General features: G+C 43.3%; 1 protein-coding gene across 1 annotated transcript in view; it reads left to right on the top strand.

Annotated features, from left to right (window-relative positions):
* The window catches only part of kif15 (kinesin family member 15), a 100896-nt gene that overhangs the window by 6507 nt on the left and 74232 nt on the right, over window positions 1–20157 (top strand). The window contains exons 4-5 of the mRNA XM_052015649.1: window positions 11921–11997; window positions 18890–18927. Of these exons, the coding sequence (XP_051871609.1) occupies window positions 11921–11997; window positions 18890–18927 (115 nt within the window). The remainder of the gene's footprint in view (window positions 1–11920; window positions 11998–18889; window positions 18928–20157) is intronic.

The raw sequence follows: 20157 nt of genomic DNA, 5'->3' as shown, positions 1-20157 counted from the left end.
GGCAGTAATGATAGGGGACTCGCTAGTCAGGGAAACAGAAAGGAGGTTCTGTGGCAGTGAGCATGAATCCCGGATGGTATGTTGCCTCCCAGGTGCCAGGGTCCAGGATGTCTCTGATTGGGTCCACAGGATTGTAGGGTGGGAGGGAGAACAGCCAGAAGTCGTGGCTCATGTTGGAGGAAGAGGGATGAGGTCCTGAAAAGTGAGTTTAGGGAGCGAAGCAGAAGGCTGAAGAACAGGACCTCAAGCAATCTCGGGATTGCTGCCAGTGCCACGCGATAGTTAAGGTAGGAATAGGAGGAGATGGCAGATAAATGCGTGGCTGAGAAGTTGGTGCAGGAGGGAGGGTTTTAGATTTTTGGATCATTGGGATCCCTTCTGGGGAAGGTGGGACCTGTACAGGGAGGATGGGTTACACCCGAACCTGAGGGGGGCCAATATCCTTGCAGCCAAGTTTGCTAGGGTGGTTCGGGAGGGTTTAAACTAGTTTGTGAGGGGGATGGGAACTGGAGGAATAGGTCAGGAAGAAGGGGATGGGGAAAAGGCAGAGGTAGAGAGGCTTTGAGGAAGGAGAAGCAGAGTACAGGCTATAAAAGTACTAAGGCTGATGGGCTAAAGTGCATTTACTTAAATGCAAGAAGCATCAGAAATACGGGAGATGAACTGAGGGCTTGGATAAGCACATGGGACTACGATATTGTGACTATCACAGAGACATGGCTGACATCAGGGTAGGAATGAATATTGAATATTCCTGGTTTTCAGTGTTTTAAAAGGGATGGCGGGGGGGCAGTGGGGGAGAGAAGAGGAGGACGAGGGGTGGTGATACTGGTCAGAGACACTATTACAGCTGCAGAAAGGATGGATCATGTGGAAGGATCCTCTCTCGAGTCAATATGGGTGGAAGTTAGGAACAAGAAAGGAGCAGTTACTCTACTGGCAGTATTCTGTAGGCCCCCCGGTAGCAGTAGGGATACTGAGGAGCAGATTGGGAGGCAGTTTTTGGAAAGATGCAAAAATAACAGTGGGAGACTTCAACTATCCAAATATTGATTGGCACCTGCTTAGTCCCAAAGGTTTAGACAGGGCGGAGTTTAAGTGTGTTCAGGATGGATTCCTGTCACGGTATGTTGACAGGCCGGCTGGAGGGGATGCCATATTTTAGGTAATGAACCGGGTCAGGCCGGCTGGAGGGGATGCCATATTTTAGGTAATGAACCGGGTCAGGTGACAGATCTATCGGTGGGTGAGCATCTGGGGGGACAGCAACCACTGCTCCATAACCTTTAGAATAGTCATGGACAGGGATAGGAGCAAAGAGGACGGGAAGATATTTAATTGGGGAAAGGCGAATTATGAGGCTATAAGGCGATAACTTGACAGTGTGAATTGGGATGACATTTTTGAAGGGAAATGTACTATAGAGATATGGTTGATGTTCAGGGATCTCTTGCAGGATGTTGGGGATAAATTGTCCTGTGGTGAGGCAGAGAAGGAATGGCAGGGTTAAGGAACCATGGGTGATGAGAGGTAGAACAACTAGTTAGGAAGAAGAAGGCAGCATACATAAGGTGTAAGCAGCAAGGATCAGACAGGGCTTGTGAGGAATATAGAGTAGCAAGGAGGGAACAAGGGGCTGAGGAGAGCGAGAAGGGGACATGAAATGGCTTTTTATTCGTATGTGAAGAGCAGAAGGATGGTGAGAGTAAAGGTAGGTCCAATTAAAGACAAAGGTGGGAAGATGTGCCTGGAAGCTGTAGAAGTGGTTCTCAATAAATACTTCAGTATTCACCAAGGAGAGGGGTCTTGATGACGCTGAGGACAGTGTTGGTAAGGGTAATGCCCTGGGGCCTGACGGAATATTCCCCAGGCTGCTTCATGAGACGAGAGAGGAGATTGCTGAACCATTGGCTAGGATCTTTGAGTCCTCGTTGTCCACAGGGATTGTACCGGAGGATTGGAGGGTGGTGAATGTTGTCCCCTTATTCAAAAAAAGTAGTAGGGATGGTCCTGGGAATTACAGACCTGTGAGCCTTACGTCTGTGGTGGGTAAGCTGCGAGAAAGGATTCTAAGAGATAGGATCTATGATCATTTAGAGAATCATGGACTGATTAGGGAGAGCCAGCATGGATTTGTGAAGGGAAGGTCTTGCCTCACAAGCCTGATAGAATCATAGAACAATGCAGCACAATACAGGCCTTTCGGTCCACCATGTTGTGCTGCCCTTCAAACCACACCTAAGACTATCTAACCCCTTCCTCCCACATATCCTTCTATCTTAAATTCCTCCATATGCTTATCTAACAATCTCTTGAACTTGTCCAATGTATCAGCCTCCACCACCACCCCAGGCAGTGCATTCCATGCACCAACCACTCTCTGGGTGGAAAAATCTCCCTCTGACATCACCATTGAACTTCCCACCCAATACCTTAAAGCCATGTCCTCTTGTTTTGAGCATTGGTGCCCTGGGAAAGAGGCGCTGGCTGTCCACTCTACCTATTCTTCTCGATATCTTGAATAACCTCTATCATGCTTCCCCTCATTCTCCTCTCCAATGAGAACAGCCCTAGCTCCTTTAGTCTCTCCTCGTAATCCATACTCTAATCCAGGCAGCATCCTGGTAAATCTCCTCTGCACCCTTTCCAACACCTCCACATCTTTCCTATAATGAGGCGACCAGAACTGGACACGGTACTCTAAGTGTGGCCTAACCAGAGTTTTGTAAAGCTGCATCGTCACTTCGCGGCTCTTAAACTCGATCCCCTGAATTATGAAAGCTAACATCCCATAAGCTTTCCTAACTACCCTATCTACCTGTGAAGCGACTTTCAGTGATCTGTGGATATGAACCCCCAGATCACTCTGCTCTTCCACACTGCCCAGAATCCTGCCACTTACCTTGTACTCTGCCTTTGGAGTTTGTCCTTGCAAAGTGTACTGGCTCACTGTACTGCCTCACACTTCTCTGGATTGAACTCCATCTGCCACTTGTCAGCCCAGCTCTGCATCCTATCAATATCCCTCTGCAAGCTTCGACAGCCCTCCACACTATCCACAACAGCACCAATCTTTGTGTCATCTGCAAACTTGCTAACCCAGCCTTCTACCCCCTCATCTAAGTCCTTAATAAATATACAAAAAGTAGAGGTCCCAGAACTGATCCCTGTGGGACACCACTAGTCACAGCCCTCCAATCCGAATGCACTCCCTCCACCGCAACCTTCCGCTTTCTACAGGCAAGGCAATTCTGAATCTACACGGCCAAGCCTCCCTGGATCCCTAGGCCTCTGACCTTCCATGCGGAACCTTGTGAAACATCTTACTAAAATCCATGTAGACCACATCCACTGCACTACCTTATGTATGCTGCCCTCTTCTTCCTAACTAGTTGTTCCACCTCTCTCGTCACCCATGGTTCCTTCACCCTACCATTCCTTCTCTGCCTCACCAGGACAAATTTAGCCCTAATGTCCTGCAAAAGATCCCTGAACATCAACCACATCTCCATAGTACATTTCCCTTCAAAAATGTCACCCCAATTTACACTCCCAAATTCTCACCTTTATAGCCTCATAATTTGCCTTTCACCAATTAAATATCTTCCCGTCCTCTTTGCTCCTATCCCTGTCCATGACAATTCTAAAGGTTATGGAGCAATGGTCACTGTCCCCCAAATGCTCACCCACTGATAGATCTGTCACCTGTCCCGGTTCATTACCTAAAACTAGATCTAATATGGCATTCCCTCTCGTCAGCCCGTCAACATACTGTGACAGGAATCCGTCCTATACACACTTAACAAACTGCGCCCTGTCTAAACCCTTGGCAGTAAGTAGGTGCCAATCAATATTTGGAAAGTTGAACTCCCATTATAATATCGCTGTTATTTTCGCATCTTTCCAAAAACTGCCTCCCAGTCTGATCCTCAGTATCCCTACTGCTACCAGGGGGCCTATAGAATACTCCCAGGAGGATAACTGCCCCTCTCTTGTTCCTAACTTCCACCCATATTGACTCTAGAGAGGATCCTTCTACATTATCTACCTTTCTGCAGCTGTAACAGTTCCCCCCGATCAGTACTGCCACCCCTCCTCCTCTTCCCCCCTCTCTATCCCTTTTAAAACACTGAAAACCAGGGATATTTAATATCCATTCCTGCCCCGATGTCAGCCATGTCTCTGTAATAGTCATAATATCGTAGTCCCATGTACTTATCCAAGCTCTCAGTTCATCTTCCTTATTCCTGATGCTTCTCGCATTTAAGTAAATGCACTTTAGCCTATCCACCTTACTACTTTTATAGCCTGTACTCTGCTTCTCCTTCCTCAAAGCCTCTCTACCTCTCAGATCTGACTTTTCCCCATCCATTTCTTCCTCTGACCTACTCCTCCGGTTCCCTTCCCCCTCACAATCTAGTTTAAACCCTCCCGATCCACCCTAGCAAACCTGGCCGCAAGGATATTGGCCCCCCTCAGGTTCGGGTGTAACCCGTCCTCTCTGTACAGGTTCCACCTTCCCCAGAAGAGATCCCAATGATCCAAAAATCTAAAACCCTCCCTCCTGCACCAACTTCTCAACCACACGTTTATTTGCCATCTCCTCCTATTCCTACCTTAACTATCGCGTGGCACTGGCAGCAGTCCCGAGATCGCTACCCTTGAGGTCCTGTTCTTCAGCCTTCTGCCTAGCTCGCTAAACTCACTTTTCAGAACCTCATCCTTCTTACCTATGTCGTTGGTACCAACATGTACCACGACCCCTGGCTGCGTTCCCTCCCGCTCAAGAATACTGTGGACCCGATCGAAGACATCCCGGACCCTGGCACCTGGAAGGCAACATACCATCCGGGATTCATGCTCACTGCCACAGAACCTCCTATCTGTTTCCCTGACTATCGAGTCCCCTATCACTATTACCTTCCTCTTCTCCTCCCTTCCCTTCTGAGCAGCAGGACCAGTCCCAGTGCCAGAGACCTGGCTACTGCTGCTAGGCCCCGGAAGGTCATCTCCCTCAATAGCCTCCAAAGCAGAAAACCTGTTATTGAGGGGAATAGCCTCCGGGGTCCTCTGCTCTATCTGCCTGTTTGTTTTCTTTTTCCTTTTCCCTCCCCTGACCATTGTATCTACTTCCTGGACTCCAGAAGTACCTGCTCTAAAGGGGTGGGGTGGGGGGGGAGTGACCGTCTCCTTATGTACAGTATCTACAAAGCTCTCCCCCTCACTGATGCTGCACAGTGTTTGAAGCTGCAATTCCAGCTCATCGATTTTGAGCCAAAGTTCCTCCATCCTCAAGCACTTACTGCAGATGTGGCCAACATGGACCACAGCAAGGTCCACGAGCTCCCACATCAAGCAGCTGTAGCACACCACCATGTCCTCCATGTGAACTAATTCTTTTCTCCCCCAAGTTTTTCTACTTAAAAATTAAAGGTAAACCTTGCCTTTACCTACCTACCAGCTACTCACCTGCCTTGCCCCTTTATGCCTAAGCCCATTAAGCCAAAATCTGACCACTCTGTTCCCTCTCACTCCACTGCCTGCTCCTTACCTGCTGACGTCATGCACCTGCGCAGTCCAGCCGCCACTATTCCCGATTTTAAAAACTTATAAAACAACGTAAAAAAAGAACCTTATAAAATCTAACCCTTATAATAAAAACCCTATTTTTAAAAAAAAAAGAAAAAACTTATCTGCTGCGAAGTCCTGACATCTTCCAAAGTGAAACCCACGAAGCCTCCGAAGGTTTTTTTTCTACCCGCTTTTAGGGGGCAGAATAGGGGGGTATTCTAAGGGGTAGATAGGGTTCTTTGAGGAGGTGACCAGGAAGATTGATGAGGCTAGTGCAGTAGATTTGGTCTTCGTGGATTTTAGTAAGGTGTTTGATAAGGTTCCACATGGTAGGCTTCTTCAGAAGGTCAGAGGCCAAGGGATCCAGGGAGGCTTGGCCATGTGGATTCAGAATTGGCTTGCCTGTAGAAAGCAGAGGGTTGTGGTGGAGGGAGTGCGTTTGGATTGGAGGGCTGTGACTGGTGGTGTCCCACAAGGATCAGTTCTGGGACCTCTACTTTTTGTGGTATTTATTAATGACTCAGATGAGGGGGCGGAAGGGTGGGTTAGCAAGTTTGCAGATGACACAAAGATCGGTGGTGTTGTGGATAGTGTGGAGGGCTTGTTGTGAGGTTCTTTTGGTATCTTAAAGATAAAGGTCTGGACACAGTCTTTGTAATTTAAAAATGGTTTATTAACAAAGACAAATGCAAGGACAGAATGAATGGGAACACATGCACACTCTCAAGCAGGAGATCACGAATGTGGAGGAGAATCGCAACAGAGGGTGAGGTACACATACACACATACACATACACACATACACATACACATATACACATACACACATACACATACACACATACACATACACACATACACACACACATACACACACACACACATACACACATACACACACACACACATACACACACACACATACACACACACACACACACACACACACACACAATAACTGGGTACAAATGATCAAGGAATAAACAATACTACGTTTGGACACCCTGATTCTGGACAAACATTGGCTCTTTGGTCTCGGGAGTCCTTAACTAACTGCCCTGAAGTAGTGCACAGCTTACCTCAACATCCTCGGAGACAGATAAGAGAGAGAAAACCAAACTTGCAGCACTTTTATAATGCTAGGGGGCTGGGTAACCCAGCAAGGACAAAGGTGTTTAAACGGGCCAATAGCAGATGTGCCCAGGAACAAAGGTGCTCGCACAGACCAATCCGAGTGGTCCAGCAAGACAAAGGTGTTTACCTAATGGGGTGGAGCCAAACCTTGATCGACAATGGTGTAGCTTCTGACCTAATAGGCAATGCTATCATCCGACCATGGGGGTCAGTAGTGTTGTCACTGTCACCTGACCCCTGGCCTTTCATACTTCAGGGCTGTTGAAGCTTACAGAGGGATATTGATAGGATGCAGAGCTGGGCTGACAAGTGGCAGATGGAGTTCAATCTGGAGAAGTATGAGGTAGCCCACTTTGGAAGGACAAACTCCAAGGTGGAATACAAGGTAAATGGCTGGATTCTGGGCAGTGTAGAGGAGCAGAGGGATCTGGGGGTTCATATCCACAGATCACTGAAAGTTGCCACACAGGTGGATAGGGTAGTTAAGAAAGCTTATGGGATGTTAGCTTTCATAAGTCGTGGGATCGAGTTTAAGAGCCGCGAAGTAATGATGCTGCTTTACAAAACTCTGGTTAGACCACACTTAGAGTACTGTGTCCAGTTCTGGTTGCCTCATTATAGGAAGGATGTGGAGGTGTTGGAAAGGGTGCAGAGGAGATTTACCAGGATGCTGCCTGGATTAGAGAGTATGGATTATGAGGAGAGACTAAAGGAGCTAGGGTTTTACTCTTTGGAGAGGAGGAGGATGAGGGGAGACATGATAAAGGTATACAAAGTAGTAAGAGGAATAGATAGAGTGGACTGCCAGCGCCTCTTTCCCAGGGCACCAATGCTCAATACAAGAGGACATGGCTTTAATGGGTGGGAAGTTCAAAGGAGACATCAGAGGGAGGTTTTTCACCCAGAAAGTGGTTGGTGCATGAAATGCGCTGCCTGGCGTGGTGGTGGAGGCTGATACGTTTGTAAAGTTCAAGGGAAGGTCGGCACAACGTGGTGGGCTGAAGGGCCTGTATTGTTCTATGGTTCTATCTCCTCCACTCCTTGTTGGAGGAGAGGTGTAGTATTGGAGTGAGGAAGATTTCAGGAAACTGTTGGGGCAATGATGTAATTTTGCCAGTACACAGACATGCACTGAGATTAGGTCTATGTGGATCTGTTGGATAAGATCACAGTTTGCATGCTGTCATGTGGCACACAGCAGGCTTGGAAGAAAAGCAAATGCAGGAATAATTTAGCAGGTCAGGCAGCATCTGTATAAAGAGTAAAAGTTCATGTTTCAGGACCAAGACCCTTTGTCTGAACAGTTCTGATTTGTGAGTGTTTCCAACTTTTTAAGATTTTATTTCAGATATGCAGCATCTGGAGTATTTTTGATTGGTTTTATTCAAGCAGGCTTGGAGTTTGGAGGCTCCAGGCCATCATTGACTTGTTCACTGAAGCATAGCAAAATAATGGGTCTTTCACTAAACAACAATCTTCTACCAACTTGCTCTAATGTCCAACACTGACCTCTAACAATTGTCCATGAGAAGACCATGTGAAATGTGGACCAATTCTCATTCTTGCAGGAGACCACTCAGACGTAGAACATAGAAACCCTACAGCACAATTCAGGCCCTTAGGCCCACAAAGCTGTGCCGAGCATGTCCCTACCTTAGAAATTACTAGCCCTCTATTTTTCTAAGCTCTGTGTACCTATCCAACAGTCTCTTAAAAGACCTTATCTGATCTGCCTCCGCCACCGTTGTCTGCAGCCCATTCCACGCACTCACCACTCTCTGATGATGAAATTCACCATCACCTTCAAGGCACCAACACAGCTTTTGACTATCTGAGGAAATGAGTATTTGAAGATCAGGGCCTCAACTGATCTGAAGTTCATGATCAGTTGGGCAGCAGTGATGCTGCATTCTTGTGTACTTGAGACTTGGACAATATACAGCTGGCACTTTCAAGTACTGGAGAGATATCAGCAGTGTTGTTTTGGCAAAATCCTTCCAATCCAATGCAAGTTAACTGAACCAATGTTGGCATCCTCTCCCAGGCCAAAATTGCCAGTGTTGAAATCCTAATTATACTTGATGGGCAAGTTGTGTTGTTCTCATGCCTGACACCAGACTCCTCAAACAGCTACTCTTCTCTGAGCAAGAGATTACCAGGTAGATAGTGGAAGTGATTTGAGGATGATCTCAAAGCCTCCTTGAGAAAATGTCCTATCCTCACTGACTTGTGGGAAGCTCTGGGGAGAAGGAGCATCTGGGATGACACACACAATCCTGTTGGGTGCACACAGTGTGAACAGTAGGAGTGCACCACCACCCAAACTGCCCATTCACTTGCCCTGTCCAACAGCCTCTGCCTTAATGTTCAGGAAAAAACAAACCCCTGGAAATAATCGAGGAACTCAGCAGGTCAGGCAGCATCTATGGAGGGAAATAAACAGTCAATGTTTTGGGTTGAGACCTTTCATCGGGACTCTTGACCCAAAAAGTCAACTGTTTATATCCCTCCATAGATGCTGCCTGACCTGCTGAGTTCCTCCGGCATTTTGTATATGTTTCTCCAGATTCCAGCATCTGTAGAATCTCTTGTGTCTCCTGAAAATCATCAGTAGGTCAGACAATATCTGTGGATTGAGAAACAGTTGGCGTTTGGGCTCAATGCTGAGTTCTGATGAAGGGTCTTCAAGCCTGCAGATAGGGGCATTGTTATTGTTTGAACTGACCTGTACCTTACAAAAAGTAAACCCCAAATGTGATTCTCTTCTCATTTCCCCTTGATCATGACCATGACCACTGAACATCAGGCCATTATCTCCCAAACAATCATTAATATCACTTCCTCTGGAGATCTTCTGCAGCCTCCAGCCTTGGTAGACCCCCAACCCCATACAGCTTGCTTCTTTCTCCTCTCCAGTATCTATAGGCTGCACTGTCCTCATTGACTCATTGTTTTGCACAGATTGTCCCACAGAAACTGTCTCTTTCTACCTCTGGCTCCATTGCATCTGTTCTGATGACACTTTCCACACCAATGCTCCTGAGATAATTAATGGAAAAGAAAACCGTGTTTTCCCCTTGACCTTGGTTGGCAAGGCTTTCAATAGCATGTTCTATTTCATTCACTTTTGCTCTTGCCCCCTTTCCTCCCATCCAGAGCTATGATGCGGTTCTGCTTGAACTCTCCTTCCATCCCACCAGCCTCCTCGCGGAACAGCTCAACCTCTGTAATCTTTGCCATCTTCAATGTGAAGCTACCACCTGATAAATAGTCCCCTCTCTTTTCAGCATCTGAAGGGATTGTTCCTCCCACAACCCCCAGTTCACTCCTCCATCTCCACCTGCACTTATTCCTTTTCTTGCACCATCTTCCCATGTGACCACAGGAAATACAGCACCTGCCCTTTTACCTCCTCCCTTTCCGCCATCCAGTTACCAACCATAGTAGGCTTTGGCATTAAGAAATGTATCGACTTCTAGAATTTATTTAATGACACAGCCTCCTGTCTTCTGTGGTAGAGAATTCCACTGGTTCACCAATTTAATCTGTCTAGTCCTGTTTAAATTTGGTAGATTTTGGGGGGGTCTCATTCTTGTCAATTTTACATATATAGGCCTGCCATTCCAGGAACCAGTCTAGTAAACTTTCATGGCACTCCCTCTGTGGCATTTCCAGATGAGGAGACCAAAATCCAGACAGGGTTTCACCTAGCTGTACAGCTGCAGCTAGATATCCTTGCTCCTGTACTCGATGCCTTTTACAATGTGATTGGCCTTCCTAACTGCTTACTGTTTCTGAACTCGTGTTCAGTGACAGGTGTACTAAGGCACTTGGATCTCATTGCAGCTCTCCCTTTCCCAATCCATCCCCATTCTGAGAATCTTTCTTTGTTTTTTTAGCATCCGTCATGCATTTTCCCAGTTTGTCTAAATTACATTTAAGTCTCTTTGCATCCACCTTGCAGCTCAGTTCTCCCCAGCTTAGAGTGGTCGTCAAACTTGGAAATGTTGTATTTAGTTCCCTCATCCAAGTCATTGATAGCTGGGGCCCCAGATACATCACCCCACTGATCACTGCCTGCTCCCCAGAAAAAGACCTGTTTATTCTGACTGCCTAATTCCTATTCTCGACCATTTCTCCACCCATGCCAGTATATCTGCCACAATCCCATGTGGTTTTAATTTTGCACATAACTTTTTGTGGGACCTTTAGGGTCAATGATCTTTCATCAAAATGTTTTTTTCTCTCCACAGAAACTACTTGACCTGCAAGGCATTTTCAGCATGTTTTGTTTTTATTTCAGATTTACAGCCTCTGCTTTTGTCTATTGACTTTTTTTTTGCTGAAATATTTTGAGGGTACCCTTCTTTTTCTTGCTACTTATGCTAAATTTTAAAAAAATATGCTGACTAAATTCTGACCTCAACCCTTTGAACTTTCAAAGTATGAAGGATACTTCCTGATAAGGCAAATCCTAGTGGGAATGTGAGTTAGGAGCAGATGTAGGTTACTTGCCCCTCAAGTCTGCTCTGTCATTTAACAAGGTCATGACTGGTCTGATTGTGACCTCAACTCTGCACTGCGTCTCCCAGTATTGATCTTTCACCCCTTGCTTATTATCTAAATCTGCTTTAAAAAGAAAATTCAAAGACTCTGCTTTGAAGAGTTTCAGAGTCAAGTAACTCTCAGGAAAACATTGCCTAATCCTTGTCTTAAGTGGAACACCTTTTTTCCCCAAATGGTGACCCCTTCTTCTAGATTTTCCCACAAGAGAAAACATCTTCTCCATGTGTGTTCCATTTAAAAAAAACCTCTGATCCTTGTCAAATCCTCCTTGCTCTTCTAAACTCTAGCGGATGCAATCCTAGCCTGTCTAATCTCTAGTAATGTTCTCTCTGTAGCAATTGCTATATTTTTTTTAAATATAAAGCACTTAAATTTATGAAACCTAATGACTTGTAGCCCTTTATAGCTGATGAATTTTGAAGTCGTCACTTAATATTGAAAATGCAGTGGTCATAGTTTATTTAAAATAAAAACAATTTAATAATGCTAGCTAACCCATTTTAGTTTTTGGTAGTAGAATAAATATTTATCTGATGTTGAATTCATGCTGTTCATCTTTTTCTTTTGTTTAAAAAAAGTGCAGTATTACAAGAAGATCCAGATACTCAGGAATTTGACGTGAATTTCTCTTTTATTCTCTATTTTGTAGGAAGCTGTTTTTTCAGCTGTTGGACGGGGGATTATTGAGTCCTGTATGAATGGATACAATGGTACTATTTTTGCATAGTAAGTGACACTTTTATCATTGAAGTTTGTTTATTGAATTTGTAGAAGTGTTTCCACATAGTTAAATTAGTAAAGCTGCAATACAGGTCATGATGCAAACATCTGGAGATCTGTTTTTTTTTGGTGAATTAAGAGTTTCTGTAGTGCAGCTGTTGATGCTGGTGCCTCTGATCCAGGGACTTGGTTCAGTTTTAACCTCCTGCTGTCTGTGTGGAGTTTGCATGTTCTTTCTGTGACCACATGGGCTTCCTCTTGCATCCTAAATATGTGCTGGTAGGTCAATTGGCTCCTGTAAATTGCCCTCTTTGTAGATAAGTGGCTAAGGAATCAAAGGGGGAAGTTGGTGGACATGAGAAAATAAGCTTCAGAGCCATGGATTTGTATTAAGAAGTGGAACTGAACAGACATGATTGCTCTGCTTGGAGCTGATGTGGACTTGTTGGCTGAATGGCCTCTTGTTTCATAGTAAGTATGTAATTAAGGAATTTTTTTTAGATTCCATGGAGTTTTTGATCTAGTAAGCATCTGATTATGTAATGGTTCTTATCTTACATTAATGTCTGCTGTTGACTACAAGAGGTGTACAAAGCAAAGCTGTTGCAATAATAAAAAAAAAGACAGACATATTGGTGTAATAAAACACAATTGGCCTGATTAGGACTACAGTGAGTTCTAATGAAACATGGGAAATGGGATTAGCATGGATCGGCATCACAGTCGGTATGGACAAGGTGGGCTGAAAGGGCCCATTGTCTGCTGTACAGTTCTGATTCTGAGCTGACCTGTGTATCAGATGTGAGAATATTGGTGTTAATATTAGAAGCTCTTTTTCAGGCTACAAACTGAACTTATACAAGAGTGAACTTTTTCCTCTGAATAACTTGGTACCAGTCGATATTAGCATTGCTTTTAAAATAGTAAGAAATCATTTTACCTATCTGGGGGTGTCAATTACTAAAAATTATAAGCATTTATTTAAAGAAAATTATTTTACCTTACTGCACTATGTGAAAAGGATTTTATCAAGTTGGTCTCCCCTTTTGATTGTACAAATTAATGTTATTAAAATGAATATTTCACCTAAATTTATATATCTATTTCAGGTTTTACCTGTTTTTATTCCTAAATCTTTCTTTGACTCTCTTGAGTCAATTATTTCTTCCTATTTATGGAATAATAAACATCCTAGACTAAAAGTTTGCCTTCAGAAGGTTAAAAAGAACAGAGGTTTAGCTTTACCTAATTTTAGATTTTATTACTGGGCAGTCAATATACGAAATCTTGCGTTTTGGTTACATTACATTAATCAAGAGGCTCGTCCAGTATGGGTCTCTTTGGAAATTAATTCTGTTAAAAAATTTTCTATTATCTTTTTGCTTGGTTCTTCACTTCCAATATCATTAAATAAACTAACAGATAATTTAGTAGTTAAACATGTTTTGAGGACTTGGTTACAATTTAGAAAATATTTTGACTGATGTAGTTTTTAAAGAGTGGGACAAATTAGGTATTACTTGTTTTCCAGATCTGTTTGTTGGAGGAAACCTTTCTTTGTTTGAACAATTGTCTACCAAGTATAATTTACCAAAAACTCTCATTTTTTTTAGGTACTTACAAATTAGAGATTTTCTTCGATCTCAATTACATTCTTTTCCTTTGAGTCCTGATAAGAATTTATTAGATGTAATTATTAATTTGGAACCTTTTCAGGATGGTTCAATATCTAATATTTATGACAGATTACCAGGAATGAGTAAGGTGCCACTAGATAAAATTAAAAACGCTTGGGAACAACATTTGCAGATGTCAATTCTAAGGAAACTTGGAATTAAATTTTCAAGTTGGTTAATACTTCGTCATTATGTGCTCGTCATTCTCTCCTTCAATTTAAAGTGGTCCATAGAGTTCACTTGTCTAAAGATAAATTATCCCGTTTTTATTCTGATATATCTCCTTATTGTGACAAATGTAATAACGGAGTGGCTTCCTTAATTCACATGTTTTGGATGTGTCAGAGTCTTAAAAAATATTGGACAGAGGTCTTTCACACTTTTTCTGTACTTTTCAAAATAAATCTTAAACTTAATCCTTTGACTGCACTATTTGGGATTGTTGGAGAAAAAGATATAACTTTGAAGGCTTCTGATTTACATATTCTGGCTTTCATTTCTCTTATAGCCAGGAGAGCTGTATTGCTTAAATGGAAGGAAGTTACTCTGCCTACTCATGCTTGATGGTTACAGGATGTTATGTCATACTTGAATCTAGAGAAGATTCGCTGTTCAATTTTTGAATCTAACCTAGACTTTCAAACCCTGTGGGACCTTTTTTTGAATTATTTCCAAAATCTCTGATTTGGGGACTAAAACGCAGATATTGACTGACACAGTTACATTTTTAAAGGTTTTTCCTTGTTTTTTTTCCATCTAACAGCTTTGGGTTTTGGTAGTGGGAGTAGATTTTTTTTATAATAAAATATTTCAATTTTTCCTTTATTAACCAACTTCTATATGTGATTATTGATTTAGAGTATTGTAATCTAAGTATGATTTAATACAACGTATTCAGTAGTATTTTTATTCTCTTGATGCATGTACTCTTTTTTTCATGGATTCAATAAAAATATTGTAAAAGAAGCTCTGTAGGAATGATTTGTTCCTGCTACAACATTCCTTGCTGGGATACAATGTGAATTAGCCATTCCACTGTAGGCATTTATTTTTCAGTCATTTTCATAAGATGCTATACAAAGAAATTCAGTTTCACCACTAATGGCAAGTTGAAAAATGTTTTACTGTGAAACTTCAGGTTGAAAGTTGCACATCTGATAGTGACCATGAGACTGCAGATGCTGGAACCTGGAGCAACGAACAATTTGCTGGAGGAACTCAGCAGGTGGAGCAATGTCTGTGGAAGGAAAGGAATTTTCAACATTTTGGGTTGAAACACTGTATCAGTCCAAAATATATCTAGAACATTGAGCAGTGTAGCACAGGAACAGGTCCTTTGGCCCACAATGTTGTGCTGAACTAATTAAGCTAGTAATTAAATGCCTAACTGAACTAATGCCTTATGCCTACACAATGCCCATATCCCTCCATTCTCTGCACAGTCATAAACATTTCTATTGTATTTGCCTCCACTAGCACCCCTGGCAGCACATTCCAGGCACCTACCATTCAGTGTGTATTTAGAAAAAAAACTTGCCCCTCCCATGTCCTTGAAATTGCCACTTCTCACCTTGCATGCATGCACTCTAGTATTGGACATTTCCACCCTGGGGGAGAAAGATACCGGCTGTCTGTCTATGCCTTTCATAATCTTTTGAACCTCCACTGCTCCAGAGAAAATAACCCAAGTTTGTCCAACCTTTCCTTATAGCACATGCCCTCTAATCCAGGCAGCATCCTGGTGAACCTCTACTCTACCCTCTCCAAAGCCTCCACATCCTTCCTATAATGGGGTGAGCAGAATTGAATGCAATACTCTAGATGTGGCTTAACCAGTGTTTCATAAAGCTGCAATATAACTTCCTGACTCTTGAACTCAGTGCCTCGATTAATAATGGCAGATATGCTATAGGCCGCCTTTACCACCCTATCAACTTGTGCAGGCACTTTTAGGGGGCTGTGGACTTGGACCCTAAGATCTTTCTGTACATCAACACTGTTAAGGGTCTTATTTTTAATCTCCCAAAGTGCAGCACCTCACATTAGGCCAGATTAAGCTCCATCTGCCATTTCTTTGCCCATATCTGCAACTTATCTATATCCCATTGTATCCTTTGGCAATCTTTTGCACCATCCACAATGCCACCAATCTTTGTATTGTCTGTGAACTTACTAACCCACCCATCTACATTTTCATCCAGTTCATTTATATAAATCACAAACAGCAGAGGTCCCAGTACAGCTCCCTGCAGGGCACCACTAGTCACGGACCTCCAGCCAGAATAAGTCCCATTGACCACTACCCTCTGTCTTCTATGAGCAAGACAATTCTGAATCCAAATGGCCAATTCATTGTGGATCCCATGTATCTTAATCTTCTGGATGAGCCTCCCACGAGGGACCTTGTCAAACGCCTTGCGTAAATCCATGTAGACAACATCCACAGGTCTACCTTCATTAATCATTTTCCAAAACTCCATGGAGTCTAGAAGTGTTCCCATGCACTGGAAGGTAGTAAAGAAAATCTGTTAGAATTTTTGAGGGCATAACTAGCAGTAAAGACAAGGATAGGGCATATTTGGGCTTTCAGAAGTATTTCAAGAAGTTTCTACCACAAATCCAGATTACATGGGATAGGGCATAATATAACATTGCAGACTGAGGATTGGTTAAAAGACAGAAAGTGCACAGTAGGAATAAGTGGGACAATCTTGGTTGGGAGGACCCAGGATTGGGTACCACTGTGCAGCTGATCACAATCCACAGCAATAATGTACCTAAGTACGAAGATGTTGCTAACCGGGGGACGTTGTGGATTGTAAGGAGATGCAGAGGGATTTCAGAAGGATATGGACAGACTAAGTGAATAGGTGAGGATGTGGCAGATCGAATAAAAGGTGAATAAAATGTTCTGCTAATTCCCCTCTTGAGTTCTTTTCTAGCTTTATAATCCTCAAGGGCTCCGTTTAATTTTAACTTCCTAAACCTTGCATACTCTTCCTTTTTCTTCTTGACTAAATTCACCACCTCTCTCAACATCCAAGGTTCCCTTACCATGCATCCAGATAGGTGCAACCTGTCCCTCTTGTACAGGTTGCCCCTGCCTCAGAAGAGGTTCCAGTGATCCAAGAACTGAAACCCTACCCCCTGCACTAGTTCCTCAGCCATGCATTCATCTGTTCCATTTTCCTATTCCTGCCCTGACTAATACGTGGCTCAGAGTAATCTAGAAATTATTGCCTTTTGAGGTCCTGCTTTTCAGCGTTTTCTTTTCCTAACTCCCTATGCTCACTGCGCAGGACCTCTTCTCCCTTTCTACCTCTGTCATTGGTGCAGTGAGCACCACGACTTCTAGTGCTCACCTTCCACCTTGAGAATGTTCTGCAGCTACTCTGAGACATTCCTGACCCTGGCACCTGGGAAGCAGCACGCCATCCTGTTGTCTGGCAGCCACAGAATCTCCTGTCTATCCCCCTAATTATCGTGTCTCCTATCACTATTTCTCTGCCTGACTTTACTCTTACCTGCTGAGCCTCAGGGCCGACCACAGTGCCACTGACTTGGCTGCTGCTGCTGTGCCCTGATAGGTCAGCAGTATTCAGAAGGGTTTACTTGTTGCTGAGCGGAATGACCACAGGGGAATCCTGCACTGTCTGCCCTCTCCCTCTACCTTTCCTGGTGATCACCCAGCTATGTGCTGCCTGCATCATAGGTGTGACCACCTTGCTAAAACTCTTGTTTAAGATGCTCTCAGCATCCCAGACGAACCTAAATACATCTAGTTCCAGTTTCTTAATGTAGACCATCAGGAGTTGCAGCTGGACACATTTCCTACAGGTGAAGTCATCGAGGACATTGGGAAGCGTCCCTGATCTACATCCTGCAGGAGGAGAATGCCACTGCCCTAACTGCTGTCCCAGCTGCTCTAATAGGGAGAGTAATTCTAAGGAAAACCTCACCTGTTCAGCCTCCTCTCACTGAAGCCTCCTGAACCAAAGCCTCTGCACTTGTACTCAAACACAGCAGTTGCAGCTCAAAAACAGGCATTCCAAATGGCTGCTCCACTAAAGCCTGATCGCTTTTTGTACATGGAAAAATGACTTTTCAAATGCTGCTGGCTCCTCCCTTCTGCTGCTCAGGCTGCTGGGACTGGAAACACAAGTCCTTACCTGAAAAACAACTTCCAAGATGTCGACAATTCCTTTTCTCCCACAGATACTGCTCGACCCACTGAGTTGCTTCAGATTGTTTGTTGTCAGTAACCAGTGTTATAAGTGATGTGCTTTGTGAATGTGACCATGTTGTAACATTCTCCCCTGTTTCCCTTAATCAATCTGCAAAGTTGAGTATTGATCATTCTGTCCTTCACCACCACCGTGCTTTGGTTGCCCAGCTCATTGGGACTGCCACTGCATGGCTCCACTCCTAACTATCTAGCACTTTTCTAGTCACCTCTTCAGTTCTGTTCCCCGAATTATGACTTTCTGAAACATCCCAGGGCAAACCTCCTGTATCTACTTTGGGCTTCCGTGGATGTTGCTGTTCATTTGCAGACCCAACCCCACCAGAATGCAAAACCTTCTGCAACATGGGCATCCTATTTGATCTAAACTGAACACTCATGCCTCATTCCTAGCTGCTTTTTTCAATCGTTCTATCTGCACAGCATCAATTCTGCTAAAACCATAATCCTTTTTATTTTATTATTATGCCTCCAGATTTGATTAACGTTAATACCATTTAAACCACAATATCTATTGAAAATATAGCTGGCTGCCACTTGTACTTTGTGCCTTGTTTTCTCAGTACTCCTATTCTTGCAAAAAGGCATTGATTCTGATTCCACCATATATTAAAGTTTGAATATTTTGTATTTAAAAACCCTTCCTTGTCTTTTGCACTACCTCAGCAACCTCCAGATATTTTCTTGCAATTTTCTGCCAATTCTGACTGACTTTTCACAACATGTGAATATTTGTATTTGAAATAGGAGTTAAATTCTTGGATAAAATTGATGTTTAGTGTGATTTTTTTTTTAAAGCAGTTAAAAAGAGAAATTTTTGGGTAGCTTTCCTTTTATAACCTCTTCAGGTTATAAAAGGAAAGCTACCCAAACATTTCTCTTTTTAAATGTTAACATCATCAAAATTCACTCATTTAGTCCCCTATAGCTATCCATGATATTGCAGAGAAACTTACTAACACTTGTTTCTTTTTCTTAGTGGACAAACTGGTTCAGGGAAGACATTTACAATGTTGGGTATGTACACAAACATTTTAAACACTTGAAAGCTTTCTGGTGAGGAAAATTGTATGCTTTTGCAATGTTTCTTGTATAGAAATTTCTATCATGATAGGTGGGGAGGCAGATGTGGAGGAGTTATCATAATGTTGATTAAGGAAACCATCACTGCATTACTTGGGGAGGACGTCTTGGAAAGCTCTTCCAATGAGGCCACATGGGTAGAACTTAGAAATAAGAGTGATCACTTTGCTTGGATTACTTAATAGGCCCACCAACAGTTGGCAGGTGATAGAGAAGCAGATATGTAGACAGAGCAGAGAGGTGTAAGGGCAATAGGGTTATAGTTATGGGGGATTTTAACTTTCCCATTATTGACTGGGAATGCCCTCATGTGAAGGGTTTAGATGGGAAGGAATTGGTAAAGTTAGTTATGGGGAGGGATAAGGAGAAGCTGCAAGTTGAGGTCCAAAGTTAAGGGATGGCCAATTTCAAAAACTAAAGTAGGACCTGACAAAAGTAGACTAGGAGCAGCTGCTTGTGTGTAAAACAGTTTCCATTAAGTAGAAGCCTTTTAAAAGGGAAATAATGAAAGCTCAGGCCAACATGTTCTCATGAGGGTGAAAGATAAGGATGGCAAGATTAGGGAACCCTGTTGAGCTGATGAAGGAATAAAGGAAGCACAAGACAGGTATGGGCAACTGAAAACAGCAAAGTCCAGTAATAAATATAGGGAGAGTAGGAGAGTACTTAAATAGAACATTAGGAGGGCAAAAAGGGGCAATGAAATATCATTGGCAGTCAAGATTGTGGTGAATCCCAAGGAATACTATAAATATATTAAAAGGAGAAGTAACCTGTGAAAGAATAACCCCCTTGGGGACCACAGGGACAATCTGGGTGGAGCAGGGGGATGTGGGGGATGTGGGCAATGTCCTAAATGAATATCACTCATCTGTATTCATCAAGGAGAAAAACATTGGAGAAGGAGAGTTCAGGCAGAGAGTCAGTGATGTTCTGAAGCATTAGCATTGGGAAAGGGGGAGTGCTAGATGTCTTGGGACATAAAGGTGGACAAATTCCCAGGGCCTGTGAGATGCAAGGGAGAAGATTACAGGAACCCTTTTTGCATCTTTGTTAGCCACGGGTGAAGTACTGGATGACTGGAAAATGGCAAATGTGCTTCCTGTATTCATGAAGTGCAACAGGGATAACCCATGTAACTGCAGGTCAGTAATCAGTGGTAGG

This window comes from Pristis pectinata, chromosome 5 (genome assembly GCF_009764475.1).
Source record: "Pristis pectinata isolate sPriPec2 chromosome 5, sPriPec2.1.pri, whole genome shotgun sequence".
In the NCBI taxonomy this organism is placed as follows: Eukaryota; Metazoa; Chordata; class Chondrichthyes; order Rhinopristiformes; family Pristidae; genus Pristis; species Pristis pectinata.
The sequence above is the reverse complement of the archived record's forward strand: the minus strand, read 5'-3'. Positions and strand labels throughout refer to the sequence as shown.